Source organism: Macaca fascicularis, chromosome 4, assembly GCF_037993035.2.
Source record: "Macaca fascicularis isolate 582-1 chromosome 4, T2T-MFA8v1.1".
NCBI lineage: Eukaryota > Metazoa > Chordata > Mammalia > Primates > Cercopithecidae > Macaca > Macaca fascicularis.
The window spans coordinates 138249757-138264768 of NC_088378.1; the positions used below are offsets into that span (position 1 = coordinate 138249757).

General features: G+C 53.6%; 1 protein-coding gene across 22 annotated transcripts in view; it reads right to left on the reverse strand.

Annotated features, from left to right (window-relative positions):
• The window catches only part of SYNGAP1 (synaptic Ras GTPase activating protein 1), a 33472-nt gene that overhangs the window by 9718 nt on the left and 8742 nt on the right, over nt 1-15012 (reverse strand). For 17 of the 22 annotated variants that reach the window (XR_012433900.1, XR_010586441.2, XR_010586443.2 and 14 more), the window contains 12 exons: nt 11800-11891; nt 11211-11332; nt 8696-8849; nt 8388-8486; nt 5671-6294; nt 5399-5543; nt 5043-5187; nt 2986-3222; nt 2628-2829; nt 2243-2421; nt 1511-1552; nt 50-1121 (listed from right to left, as the gene is read on the reverse strand). Coding sequence is in view for 17 of the 22 variants with exons in the window: in XM_074038365.1 (XP_073894466.1) it covers nt 50-1121; nt 1511-1552; nt 2243-2421; nt 2628-2829; nt 2986-3222; nt 5043-5187; nt 5399-5543; nt 5671-6294; nt 8388-8486; nt 8696-8849; nt 11211-11332; nt 11800-11891 (3113 nt within the window). In the remaining 5 variants the exon portion in view is untranslated. Of the gene's footprint in view, nt 1-49; nt 1122-1510; nt 1553-2242; nt 2422-2627; nt 2830-2985; nt 3223-5042; nt 5188-5398; nt 5544-5670; nt 6295-8387; nt 8487-8695; nt 8850-11210; nt 11333-11799; nt 11892-12023; nt 12822-15012 lie in introns of those variants that run through there. The other 5 variants (XR_012433901.1, XM_065544150.1, XM_074038366.1 and 2 more) reach the window with 2 other exon arrangements.

Sequence of the window (15012 nt, forward strand, 5' to 3'; positions counted from 1 at the left end):
CTTCCCTCCCTGTCGTGACCCAGCCCGCCTTCCTCCTGCCTTCACCTACCTGCTTGGTGATGGAGGGCTTCAGCCCCCCACCCCCTCCGCCACCGCTGCCCCCGCTGCCCCCAATGCTGCCCTCCTTGCTGAGGCTCTGTTGCCGTGGACGGGCGGGGCCATAACTTGGCTCTGGGGACTGCAATAGATTCCCGCTGGATGGCCGGGGTTTCTGGGCTGCGCTGACTGTCAACTGCTGAGACTTGCCCCTCTGCAATGGAGGTGGCTGGCCCCCGCCACCCCCACCGCTGCCCCCACCGCTCCCACCTCCAGGCCCTGAGGGGGCTGGCCTCTGGGGACCAATGGTGATCTGGGGAGGGGACAGCATGTGCTGCAGGTTGTCCTGGAGTGAAAGCTGCCGACGGGTGAAGTCAGTGCCAGAGGGTCCAAACTCATCACTGTAGCTGTGGCTATGAAGGATGGAGGCAGCAGGGGGCTTGGGGACCCCGGAAGAGAGGTCCTCACTCTTGCTATAGCCATGGAATGGGGCAAAGGTGTCCCCAGGGGGCTCTCCACCTCGGTGGTGGTGATGGTGGTGGTGGTGGTGATGGGAGGAAGGTGGGCCATGGCCACCGCCCCCGCCATGGCCGCCTGGGGGACCTGGCCCATCAGCAGCCATGTGGAAGAGAGGGTTCTGGAAGGAGAGGGGTATTCGCAGTTGCTGGGCAGGGACACCGTCTGTGGTGACACCCATCTGGCTGAGGCGCATGCCAGCTGCCGTGATGGATGAGCCACTCCCCTGGGAGAGGCGTCCAGCAGGCGCAGGCCGTAGCCCCAAGGCTGCTGTCAGCGAGGCCTGGCTTGAGTGCAGCAGGTCCCCTACGGCTGCCAGGTTCGAAACACTGCTGCTGTTGAGGCGGCCACCAGGCCCATCGCCCTGTAAGTCCAGCATGGACACACTCTTGTTGACACTCAGCATCTTCTGCTCTGGCTCTGTGATGTCCGAGCTGCTCGTGCAGTATGCTGGTGAGGAACGGGCCAGGGGTGGACGGCTTACATAGAACAGGTCTTTACCCCCACCAGGTGGTGGTGGGGGTGGCTTTTCCTTGGTTGGGGAGGGGAGGCGAGCCATGTCCATAGAGCTGTCAGAAAGGAAGGGGTAACACAAGCAGAAGGTAAGGTTGGGGCTCCTAGCAATTGAGCCTTGCTGTGGTCTGGCATAGGCCTTGGGGTGAAAAGTGGGACCCAGAGGGAAGGGCTGAGAGCTAGCAGTGGCAGCCCTGAAGAGGGAAGGCAGGGAGGATGGGAGGGGACGGGTGGGTAAAGGGAAAGGACAGGGCCCCTCCGGGAAGGGGGTGAGGCCTAGAGGAGGGGAGATGGGGGCAGCAAGAGAAGGAATGGGGACAGGGCTGGGCAGATATGGAGGAGATGAGGTCCATGGAGGAGGAGAGGAGTAGGGCGAAGGCCAGTGGAGCAGGAGAGGGAACAGACAGGAGAGGAGAGGAGGGCGGGGGAGGGGAGAGCCCCTCACCTGTTGAGGCCTCGAGCCATGAAGGACTGAAGGTCGATGGAGCTGGAGAGAGATGGAAAGAGGGGCGAGCACAGACAGAGAAGGAGAAAGATATGGACAAATGAAAGGAGAGGCGGGAATGGTGGCATGGGTATGGTGTCATGGAGGAAGACACGGGCAGAGGAACAAGCAGGGCCATCATCAAAATAATGAGCAGCAAATGAGGCACGGGCACCACCCATGGGAATTGAGGCTGGGACTCTGGAGCAGGCTGCAGGCCCTACTAGGCTTCTGCTGCCACTGCTCTAAGTGCTGGATCATGGGGAGGTCTGTGAGGTTTTGGTTGGGGGCTAGGGGAAGTGCTTATTCACTAGCTATTACTGAGATGTTTGAATATTTTGACACATAGCTGACATGACGTGCTGGCTGAACCTCAGCCTGGGGACAAGCATAGGCAAGCAGAGGGACAGCAAATCAGGGCTTGCAGCAGGGATGCTCTAGGCTTACAACTAAGCCGTGAGTTGGTGGAGCCTCAGCCCTCTTCCTAAAGCTCCACATCTCTCACTCCCTCAGGCTGTAAAGGGCTCTCAGCCTACCACTGACTGTACCTGTCTCCTTACCAGTCTTCCCTGAGAACTTGGTGCTTTTTCCTTTTTTCAAGCCCTAGAGAGATGCGTGTGGGGCCCAATGAGGAGTATCTAGAACAGGAGAAGGGCTCCTAGGGCACAGGCCTGGCTGTCCCAGGGTGCTCACCTGTTAAGGTCCCGCATCATGTAGCCCTGCATCTCAGCCGATGGCCCCCGCAGTACCACGGGCTGAGGCCGGGGCCGCTCACTCTGGCGGCTTGGCTGCCTTTGGATGTTGGGGTTCCTCAGAGCTGTGCTGATGTCATTGAGGAGCCGGGGCAGTGGGCCCAGCTTCAGGAGGGCTTCCTGGAAGGGTGAGGCTGTTACCTGGGGGCTCAGTGCCCAGCTCTAAGAGGGCCTCTGAGGGTACAGGTGGAGGGGGTCTGAGCTGGGATGGTAGTGGTGACACCTCGGGGAACAAGGGGAGAAAAAAAATCTTCAAAGGGTAGTTTCTTAGGCTCCAGGAACCTCTGGAGTCATCTGGGGATAGGGCAAAGAGGGGATCTGCTGACCTTGCTCAGCTGGGGCAGCACCTCCCAGAGCAGGGCATGCAGTGTGGAGAGCTCTCGGCCCAAGTCGATGTAACCCTCAAAGCTACTGCTGTTGGTTAGCGTGTCCAGGTTGGAGATCTCATACAAGAACTGCTGCATGGAACCCCATTCCAGCTCCAGAAACTCATTCATGAAGCCCAGAAAGTCCTCCTTTGAGGTAAACCTAGCCAAGAATCCAGAAGATAAAGGTCACAGACACACACACAGAAAAGGTGTCATAGCCTCCCCATCTCAGGATCTCTGGGGACTCAGGAGACCCTTCTTGCCCACCCCCAGCCCTGCCACGCCCTGCCCTGCCCTCTCCTGAAGCTTCCCTCACTTGGAAAAGTTGGCCAGGTTCTGGATGACCTTGGCAATGAGGGTGAGGGTGCGTGAGGTCTGCTCATCTGGGTACTCCTGCATAAGCCCAAAGAGACTGGGCGACATAATCGCTGGGCAGAGGAAGCGCAGGAAGAGCGAGGCGCTGATAAGCCTGTCTGCGATGTCCTCCCGGCCTCGCTCTGCGCAGCGCAGCCGCCACGAAGCAAACACCTCCTTCAGCTCCCTCGGGAACACGCTGGGGGGAAGGGGCGGGGAGACAGAGAGAGAGAGAGAGAAAGAGAGAGACCGGGACTGAGCCCCAGAGACCCTCAGCTTCCAGGGAACATGCTGAGGGGGGTGGTAGGAGGTGAGGGTGTGGAAACAGAGGTGAGAGAGACAGGGAAGGAGGGACCGCAGGAGCAAGATGGGAGGCTGCTTGAAGAAGGGGGCCATGGCAGAGGGAACAGACAGATTGGGGAGAGAGAAATGGAGGGGGAGAGAAGGTGAGGGGAGAGACACGTGGGAGAGAGATGGAGGGGTGTGGGAGAGAGACAAGGAGAGGAGGAGAAGAAAAACAGACACCAGGGAGAGACAAAGATGGGAGAGAGATGGAGGGTCACTTGAGGTACAGGGAGCTCGGACCCCCCAACTCTTCTGGATTCCAGGGAAATGGGGATGGAGGTGCCCCAGGCATGATCCCCAGTCCCTGGAATGGCTCAGAGCTCACTCCCCCCACCTCCCAGATCCACTTCAATGTCCCACTGACACCTTAAACTCTACTGGTGTAAAGCAGAGCTCACCACCGCCCCCACACCTCCAACTGGCTCCTCCTCCTGACTTTCCTGGTTGTCAATGAGGCCACAGGTCTCCCAATCACCAGCCTCAGGGCCTCTTGAGTCATCCGTGACTCCCCGCAGATATGCTCCCTCTTTTCCAATAAGCTGACAATTCCTACTGATCCTTTCCTCAGAGGGTCCTTCCAGTAGCTCCTTCCTAACTCTGTCACTGTTCTGATTCAGGATCTGACTTTCATGCCTCCCAACCCCCAGCTGGCTCTACTCCAGTCATCCCCCCACATACACCCCTCTATTCTACTATTTATAATCTACTTATGGATTAATCTTTTTTTTTTTTTTTTTTTTTGAGACAGAGTTTCACTCTTGTTGCCCAAGCTGGAGTGCAATGGCGTGATCTTGGCTCACCACAACCTCCGCCTCCTGGGTTCAATCGATTCTCCTGCCTTAGCCTCCCAAGTAGCTGGGATTACAGGCATGCACCACCACATCCAGCTAATTTTATATTTTTAGTAGAGACAGCGTTTCTCCATGTTGGTCAGGCTGGTCTTGAACACCTGACCTCAAGTGGTCTGCCCACCTCGGCCTCCCAAAGTGCTGGAATTACAGGCATGAGCCACCGTGCCCAGCCTATGGATTAATCTTCTAAATCACAATACTTCTGATACCTTTAATGGCATCCCAAGGCCTACCAATGACCTCAGACTCCTTGAGGCCTTCCAGTTTCTAAAGCTAATCTTCCTGCCCAGACATCTCTCCCACCACTCCCCATCATGAGGCACATGCTCCACTAAACCTGATGTAATTGCTACTAAGCTACTCTAATGTCCCCTGATAACTCCTGGGCCTTTTCACCATCACACATGTGCCTTTCTCACAGCCTTCTTCTGAAATGTCTTTCTTGCCAACTATGTCCACATATCAGAACCTAAACCAGTCTTCAAAGCCTACCCAATGGGGCACCTCTTCCCCGCTTATCTCAATTAAAGCTCTGCCTTCTCTCTGACCTTCTATCACACAGAGGTGGGGGGACCCTTACTCAGAACTTACACACCATTATGACTCTGTGGCTTTTTTTTTCCTAATTTGTCCCCACTCATTCTGGTGGAGGCCCTCTGAGGGCAGGGACCAGGCCTCTTTCACCTGTTTGCTCTATAGTGCCTAGAACAATGCTTTGCCCATAAATGGTTCTCAGTCCTCTTTGAGGATGGACAGATAGATGAACAGATGAACACATAATTCCCCCGACCCTGGCCCCCCAGCCCAGCGTTCCCAGTCTCACCAGTGGGAGTTGACCACCTTGCACAGGGCCAACTCACAGCACATTCGCAGGTTGGCCTGGTGCTCTGCCAAACTGGACGCTGTGCACTTGATAGGGTCTACCTCGCAGTTTTCCTCAGACTCATACAGAGCACGGATGAACTCTCCTGGAGGGTGGCGGCACAAGAGGGTGTGGTCACACTTTTCAAGGGCAGGGAAGGGGGTGGCCAGGGTTGGGGAAATTTCAGAATCAGGTGTTGGAGGCTGGAGTCCTAGGACTCTGGGTTAGGAAGTATCAAGCTGTGGAAGCGTGGACTTGGGATCTGGGGTGGACATCTGGCAGGTTTGGGAAGAAGAGGGCCTAAGTGTGGGCCATACCAATGGCATCCTTGAGGTATTTCTGACCAATCAGTCTCATATACTCTTCTATGGCTTTAGTGGCGAGCGTGTTCTCGCGGAATATGAGGTGCTCCCGTTCCATGAACCGGTCTACCTCAGACATGGCCATGTCTGAAAGGAAGTCCTGAGGCCCAGGAAAATCCAAGTGTCAGCCTCTGCACAACCCAATCTCGTGAATTTGCCCTGTCCTCACTAACCCCCAAGCAAGTGCCCATTCCCAAGTCACCTTTCCCTGAGGGCACAACACTCACCTTGGCCTTGCCTGTACTCTGCAGGATGTGAACTAGTGCACTGGCAACCTCTTCCTTGCCTTTGACATTCAGGGCAGGCTCCAAGACTGCACACAGCATCCGATAATGGTTGGTGACATACTCTGCAAACTCTTTATATAGCTCCATGGGCAAGATGCTCATTGTCTGGTAACGTGCTTTCAGCCGTACAGCCGGGCAACCTCCTTTGCCCTTGCCCCCTGAGCCGCCCCCCGAACCTCCTCCCCCTCCCGAGCCCATGCCCCCAGATCCCCCACTGCCTGTTGGCAGGGTTACAGGGTACCACTGCTCTGTGAAGTGGCGCCCAGCCAGGGTGGCCACTGGCACAGTCACCAGGCCGACATAGCCCGCCTTGTCCTTCTTGCGCTTTTTGTCTGAGTCACGGTACAGATGCAGCCGCAGGGCACGGACAGCCGGCAGGTTGTTAAACTCGAAGTGCTCGCCCCAGAAGACGGTGTCCCCTGAGGCAGAGCGGGGCTTGGAGGTGGTGCGTGCATACAGCATGTCATCCAGGCAGAGCTCGCAGTAGTACCGCTTCTTGGGGGGCAGCTCTCGGGCCTCTATGATCCACAGCTTTAGCACATTGTCTACCCGGCGGCTGTTGTCCTGGCATGGTGGGGTGGGCACGATGTTAAAGGGGAAAGGGACAGAGAGACACCAAAAGAGGAGAGACAGTAAGAAAGTGGGATACAGACAGCAATCATAGGTGAGACGGTGTACTGGGTTGAACAGTATCCCACCAAAACTCATGTCTACCCTGAACCTGTGACTGTGATCTTATTAGGAAACAGGATCCCTGCAAATGTAATCAAATTAAGAAGAGGCCAGGCACGGTATCTTATTCCTGTAATCCCAGCACTTTGGGAGGCTGAGGTGGTGGATCGCCTGAGGTCAGGAGTTCGAGCCAGCCTGGCCAACATAGTGAAACCCTGTCTCTAATAAAAATACAGAAAAAATTAGCTGGGCATAGTGGCACGTGCCTGTAATCCCAGCTACTCGGGAGGCTGAGGGAGGAGAATCATTTGAACCTGGGAGGCGGAGGTTGCAGTGAGCTGAGCTCATGCCATTGCACTCCAGCCTGGGAAACAAGAGCGAAATTCCATCTCAAAAAAAAAAAAAAGGCCATACTGAATTAGAGTTGACTCTTAATCCACCTTATAAAAATTGATGTCTTTATATGGAGAGGGAGATTTGGAGACATAGAGATACAGGATACAGAGACACACAAAAGGAAGCCAGCTACATGAAGATGGAGGCAGAAACTAGACATATGCAGTTACAAGCCCAGGAATGCCAAGGACTGCTGGCAACCTCCAGAAGCTAGGAAGAGGCAAGGAAGAATTCCCTGCTACAGCATCAAAAGGAGCATGGCCCTGCTGATACCTTGCTTTTGGACTTCCAGTCTCCTGAACTGTGTGAAAGAATAAATTTCTGTTGTTTAATGTGACCAAGTTTGTAGCAGTTTGTTATAGCAGCCCCAGGAAACTACTCTAGAAGCGTAGTTCATACACTAGACAACACAAACAGTATTGGAAAGAGTTTTAAAGCTGGAATAACAAGCCAAAAATATTAATGTAGAATTTAAAGGGAACTGGAAAGTCCTGCAGAGACTATCAGAAATTGTGAAAAAAGAATTGTATATAGAATGGGTAAAGCTTGGCCAGGTGTGGTGGCTTATGCCTGTAATCCTAGCACTTTGGGTGGCTGAGGCAGGCAGACAACTTGAGGTCAGGAGTTTGAGACTAGCCTGGCCAACATGGTGAAATCTTGTCTCTGCTAAAAATACAAAAATTAGTCAGGTGTGGTGGTGCATGCCTGTAATCCCAGCTACTGGGGAGGCTGAGGCACAGGTATGGCTTAAACCTGGGAGGCAGAGGTTGTAGTGAGCCAAGATCACACCACTGCACTCCAGCCTGGGTGACAGAGTAAGACTCAGTCTCAAAAAATAAAAATAAAAAAAAAAAAGAATGAGTAAGGCTTGACAGTTGGTATAAGGGCCTGGGGGGATACAATTGAGCACAAGCTAATGGGAAGGCTCAGGTGATATTGCAGTGTGTGGAAAAAGAACATGGTGTTTGTACTCTGCATAGGTCAGATCATGTCAGCATCTTGGGTTGAGTTCTTTAAGGACATCAAGACACAAGAGTTCCCCCCAGAGGAGGGTGACTACGACTGTAAGCTTGCTAGAAACTGGGATACAGAGAATAGCTGACAGAACTGAAAGCATGAAGTTTTGGGAAGAACACAGACTCACAGAATTTATGTGCCAAAGGGAACTTAGAGATCATTTAATCCAACCCTAAGACAGTTCCCTCTGTCTTAGAGAGGAAACCAAGGTACAGAGACTTGGCTAAGTGTATTTTATGTGTCCTGCGGGGTTTTAGTGAAGCATTCCTGCCTGCAGGGAAGCTAGACTAAAGGATTTCCAGAGCCCCGTCAACTCTGTAAGTCTACAACTTATATGGCAGGGAAAGAGATCGTAAGGCAGGGTAGCAGTACAGAAAGTACAGAAAGAGAAAAGAAATGGGGGACTCAGAATAATGGGGGTCTTCCCCTTCTTGTCCAGGTACCCTGTACTTCAATCCTCTCCTTCTCCAAGCCTCTCCTCCTTTAACTCACTTTCCTCCCTAGGCCCCCAACTTTCCATGTTGGCGCAACCTTTGCCCTGCACAGGTTATGTCCCCTTTATTCCCCAATACCTTGTTGGGCTTTACTGCCCGCTGCAGATTCTCAATCCATTTGTCTCTTTCGGCTGCAGACCGACAGGCAAAGCATTTTGTTCCTGATGAAGTTGTTACCTAGAAAGGAGTGTGGAGTTGAGGGAAAGGGCTACAAAGGGAAGGAGACTCTGCTACTTTCTCTTCCTCCCTGGCCTATCCTCCTTTCTTCCAGTCCCAAAAGTTTGTTTCCTTGATGTCCCCACCTGTGCCACTTTCTCTAGACCTCTCTGCCCCCCACCTCCATTGCCCCTTTCCTTTGGCCCTCCCCAGCCCACTAGACCCAGTACCTCAAAACAGAACTCCTGGCCCAGGATGGAGCTGTGCACTGGCTTGATAATGGAATCTTCATCCAAGTTGAGCTCCAATGCCTCAGCTGCACTGCTAGGACTCAGCAAGGACTCATGAGAGTGCGACTCCTTAAAGCTTTGCATCAGCCGGGCCCTGGCAAGCAGGAGGTTCAGGAGAGGCGGGGATCAGGGCCCCCCACTCTTTTTTTTTTTTTTTTTTTTTTTGAGACAGAGTCTTGCTCTGTTGCCCAGGCTGGAGTACAGTGGTGTGATCTCGGCTCGCTGCAACTTCTGCCTCCTGGGCTCAAGCGATTCTCCTGCCTCAGTACACCCAGCTAATTGTTTTTCTTTTTTTTTTTTTTTTTTTTTTGTATTTTTAGTTGAGACACGGTTTCACCCTGTTGGTCAGGCTGGTCTTAAACTCCTGACCTCACGTGATTCAGCCTTCCAAAGTGCTGGGATTACAGGCATGAGCCACCACGCCCGGCCCCACTACTCTTCTTAGACACATAGGGATCCTGCACCATCAGTCTGTTCCAGGATGGAGACTTGGAGAGAAGGCCCCCTGAACACCCTTCCCAGACAGGCACTGAAAGAAACCCTGCCTATCTCAGGAAGGACATGAGGGATGTGAGAGAAATGAGAATCCTTTAAGGAACTCCCCTGCTCCAGCTGGGCCTGGTGGCTCACGCCTGTAATCCCAACACTTTCAAAGGCCGAGGTGGGAGGGTCACTTGAGCCCAGAAGTTCGAGACCAGTCTGGGCAACACAGTGAGACCCTATCTCTATTTTTAAAAAAAGGAAAAAAAAAAAGAAACTCCAACCATCTCACACCTAAGGGATTGTGAGGACTGGGGATACCTAGAAATATCTCAACCCAGAAATGGACCATGGCAGAAAAGAAAAAAAAAAGGAGAGAACAAAGTGGGCCTGGGGCACTTCTAGGTAGTACCTCCAGGTAACCCCAGAAACCAGAGCCTCAGTATAAAGGAAAAAGTGGAAGAAGTGATGGCACAGAAAAAAGATATGTCTAGCCTGGGCCTGGCACACAGCTAGTGCCTAATAAACATTTAATGATTCAAAAAGTGCCTAATAAACATTTAATGATTCAAAGAATGAATGAACATAGCATAAGAGGACAAGTTTTAGCAGAACCAGGGAAAAGAGTGAGGGAAAAGCATATGAAACAGGAGAAAGCTAAGGGCAAAAAAGAGCTGAATGAGGATAAAAGACAGAATATGGGGACTAGGGAAGAAGAGAAGGTAGGGCAAGGAGAAAGGGGAAGACAAAGGTATGTGCAGCAAGACAGAGGACAGGAGAAGAGGAGGAGGGCCAACTGGAGAGGTGGCCAGGAGAACCGAGGTGGGGGCTAAGAGGGGATGGAATGCAAAAAAATCACTGCAGGAGGGCAGAAGATAAAGGGGACTGGGGGCATGGAATAATGAGGGGTAGGATAGCAAGCGGTATGGAGATGGGCAGGGGATGAAGAGTAGAGAGCAGTGGGAAAGCGGGAGGGGAGCTCGGGTGTGGGAGCCTCCAAGAAGTTATTTATAGCAGCCCCGTCATCGCAGGCTCTGGCTGCCGTCAGCGCGACGCTCCCCCGGCCCCCGGCCCCCCCCGCCCCCGCGGCCAGGAATACCATGCCCTCACCCCCTGCCGGCCCCAAATCCAGCTCTGGCAACATGGGAGGGGGGCAGGGAAAGGTGTAACTCACTTTATCCCAACCTCCCTACCTGCCCAATCCTGTGGGTGGCCAGACGTGGTGGAAAGGGAGGGCATGGTTCTCCCTAGGGAGTGACTGGGTGAGGGGGAAACCCAGATAGGAACCCCAAATGGCAGACAACAAAGGCAAACAGTGGAGGTCTCCTTCAGCCTGGCCTCAGGGCCACTGCCTTCTGGACGTCTCTACAGGCTGCTTCTTCATGCCTCAGTCCATGGATTGCTCCCCATTCTGTCACCCTGCACACCTGTCCCAGACTCCCCTTCTCTGCCATGCTCTATACTGTCTCTTCCTTCACTGATGAGGTCCTTGAGCCCTAGCCATCATCCATTAATTCAGCCACCCCCAGCCCCGCTCCAACCCTCTGCCCTGTATTTCCTGACCTTCCCTGACACCCTTCCACCTAGAGCCTATTGCTCACTGACCTCCCAACCCCTTCCCTGCATTCCTTAAACGCTCCTCCAGGGTCACTCTCCTCCTGTACAGCTCCTTTGATCCTGGGCTAGAGCCCATCCTTCTTGGCCTGAGTAGTCCCTGAGGAGTCACTACTTGGCTTCACCTTCATTCCCTTTCCAGCCTCTCTGTCTGTCTTCTCTCTGCCACCCTACCCCTCTCCTGCTACTCACAGATCCCTATTCTAGTTATTTTCTGTTCTGTCCCCTGCCCCGTGACATCCCCCAACCAACTTGAGTTGAATCCTTCAACCTTTGCACACAGATAACCCCCTCCCTCTGCATCTCACACAAGAGACCCTACATTACATCGATCTCATCCCACATGCTCCAGCCCCTGTACCGGTCATGGTCAGCACTTCGGAATCGAGGCAGGATCTGGCGAAAGCTGCTGGTCCGGTCAAGTTTGGGTTGTGACTTCGTTCGTTTGATGGAGCTTTTTAGCCGTCGGCTCAGGAAGCCTTGCTGGGGGGGAAATGGGGATGGGGTGTGTTGGGGCAGGGTCAGTTCTAGCTACTCATCCCTCAGCTGGTAGATAGTCCCTGGATGAAAGTGGGATGGGGAAAAGGGAAGTCTCCAGAGGCGAGGAAAGGGGGATAGGAACCCTAATACCAGTTTGTCTTCCTTGCTCCCACAGGTACAGTGCAAGCACGCGTGCACACACACACACACACACACACACACACAGAGCTTGGAGAAAGTGGGAGGGCTGGTCTCAGAAGCAGAGGGGCAGAGCCAAGAAGGGGGAAACCAAAGAGGTGGGGAGACACACACACACACACACACACACACACACACACACACACACACACTCTTTTTCTCAATCTCACTCCCTCTTTCCCCCTCCTGCCCTCTTTCTCAGACTCCTAGGGCCCGAGTTGGGGCTCAGGGGAGGGGGCCCAGCTGAGCCACATCTGGTAGGCACCACTCACCGAGGGCCGGAAGGGCGCAGCAGGGGCGCCCTCCATGCTGTACTGCTTCCCCCCTGGGACACTCTTCCTCCTCGAGCGACCCAAGTGGTATTCTGGAGGGGAGAAAAGGGCCAGAAGGGAAGTTGGGGAGGGGGCCAGGAGGGAAGCTGTTAACCCAGGTTCCCACCCCTGACCCCAGTGCATGCCCCCACCTCCCTCTGCCCTTCAGCTCCGGCCTCACCTACCCCCCGGAAAGCAGCAGGAAGAGCAGCGACGGCGGAGAGGCTGGCAGCGGGAAGGAGGGGGCAAGGAACCTGAGCAGGAGCCCCCTGAGGGGGATGGGGTGGGAGGCCTTAGGCCCATGACTGGGGCTAGCAGTCAGCAGGGGGGCATGGCTGAGAGGGTCAGTAAAACCCCAGTAATGAAGGACACCAAAGATCCAGGGAGGCTAGGTCCCTGGTGCCCACCCACCCCAGAAGGGGCCAGCTGGGGGGAAAGATGGGTTAAAGGTCATTGCCCATAGGCAGGCTTTCCTCTTCCCCCTGCTGGACACATCTTCCATCTGCCCCCCACCTCCTGGAACCCCTGTCTGTCTGGAGGGCCAGGGCTGCCTCCCATGACCCCCTCCCTGGACTGGAGGGGGAGGTCTTGGAAGAGACCTGTGAAGAGTAGCAGGGGGAGAAGCCGGGGACAGAAAATCCAAGGAAGGGGCAGGTGGGGGGAGGGGAGAAGGAGCCGGTTCCACGTGCACTGCAGTGGCAGGGGCTCAGAAGGTGGGGGAGGGGAAAAGCAAAGAATGCAGGGGAGTGGGCAGGGAACAGGAAGGATGGGCAGTGGGGGTTCTGGGGACTCCCAAGTAAGGGCAGGGAGAGGAGGAGGAGGGGAGGTGAATGCGGATGCAGCTCAGCCTGCCAAGAGCCTAGAGGGATGGCAAGCTCTGAAAAAGGAAGCTGAGGCTCGGCTACAAGGGAATTTAGAGGGGCCGAGGGGCTGGAAGAGAATGTAAGTGGGGGGATGCCAAGCTCCGGCTCCAGCTCCAGAATGGCTGCCCAGGCCTGGGCTCCCCCCTCAGCCCCACAGTCACCACTGCAGCCAATGGGGGGGCAGGTGCTGCATCAGGGGCGGGGCCAGCATCTCCACGGCAACAAGAAGCTACAGGCTGGAAGGAGGGGGGTGGACCGGAAGAGCTGCCTGTTAACCCTCTAGGTTCCAGAACAGAACAAGGGAGGACCACAATTATATTTTCACTGTCTGCTTCCAGAATTGCAAATTGCCTGCAAACTGCCCTAGAATCAGTCCCCAGCTCCCCTTTACCTGTAAAACCCAGGTGGTGGACCCCATGACACGAGAACCCTATCACTCCCTCAGGAACAGGTGTATAGTACAGAAACATACACTGAGCTGTAGTGGTACGTGTATATGAGAACCACAATACAAAAAAATAACTGGGGATCTATGTGCTTTTGAGACATACAGACAACTGTGAGCACGGGCATAGCACGGATCCACATTCTGAGACCCTAAGGCCCACACACCCCACAGGATACATGCTTTGACATATGTGAGTACTACAACAAGGGAGTACATACTTGAACCCAGTTACCCACATGAGAGCTGCTCGTGTGGACTTTGTGGCCCAAGTCTCTTGGGCAATCATGTGGACAGCACACTACAGAAATGGACCTATAACCCTAAGACGCGCATATCCCCATGCAGGGGAATTCCAGTTTAACCCCTGAAATACATGCTTGAGTACACCATGATCCTGACCACAGAAAGGTATCCCCATATCTCAGAAGCACAAACATCCTTTCATTCACGTGAAAAGTACAACCATATCCGCTCTGTCTCAGGACAACCCCCTCTCCTCCCCCAGCCCTTCTCTCACTCTAACACAGGCATCCAAGATTGCCACCGGAGTAAAGAAAAACCAGGAGCAAATGTGTTAATTATCCTTCTGGCACACACTAAGCAGTGCATCCAATGGTTCAGGATATCTCTTCCCTAGTAACATTTTTCTGCATTTCTCAGGTATGGCTGCCTCACTCTCATTTCAGGGAACCAAGCTCAGCCATTATTTTCATGTGCAAGCTCATCTAATAAAGGCATAAAGTCTAACTTTAAATGCATTAAAATTCTGCTTTGGAACTAAAGCATTAACAGAAGAACAAATTTGCTAATTGGCTTGCTTGGTTCTTGGAAGTAATATAACCTTACACGTATTATCAAGAATTAAGATCCATGAACTCACTCATAAGTCACAGGAACACAGAGGCCACATACACGTACGCTTATTAAAGACTTTTGTTGCCGCAGGAAAAGAAGAGCAGAAACACAGAGGAAAGGGGGACAGAGTGACAGAAACACTGAACATCCTGTTATTAGTGCTGCATGCAGTGACATGTACAGAGAAAATAACACACACCCGTGTATACACACACACAGCAAACCTGAAAAGCATAAACTGTGATCCTGGGTCTCCATGTCCCATGCCTGCACGATGTATACACGCATGCACACACATAACAGCCACCTACACAAACCCGTAACACAGGCATTGTGCACACACCCACACATGTACACACCCTGTGTACACACACAATGGCACTCACACACACAGCAAGGGCTTGGACTCCTGCCCCTCCAACATCTCTAATCTTGCCATCACCCACAGAATCTCCCCCTGCCCTCCAAATCCCTAACCTTTCCTTGGCCTTTCTTCCTCTCCACACCCAGCTGGCAGCTCTCAAGGGGAGCCAGGGGAGGGAGGTTGCCAGAGAAGGGCGAAGAACAGGGTTGGACACAGAGCAGAGAAATGGGAGACAGAGCTCTGTGCTGGGCATATGAACCTCTAATGACAGTCCCTGCCATGACAGGCCTCACTGTGAGCCAGCCCGTATGCCTGAGTGGCCTTCCCTGATCCAAAACCAAGCCTGATCCTACAAGGCCTACAAGAATCCAGTGCCTTCTCCCATCTTCTTCCCTTTCTTCTTTCAGAGATGACTTTACCAGAAGGCCTGACTCTCTCCTCCCCACTGCCTTCCCAGCTCCCAGACCCCTTCTTTTCCCACTATCTCTATCCAGTTCCCCATCTTAAGCTCTTATCCCCTGTTCTCTCCTAAGTCTGGCTCGGCTTTCTCCCACATTCCCATTCTCCAGCTATTTCTCCCTGGCCTGCTCTCTGCTCTCTTCTTCAAGCCTCTCTCATTCCTTCGCTCCTATTCCCTCCCCACT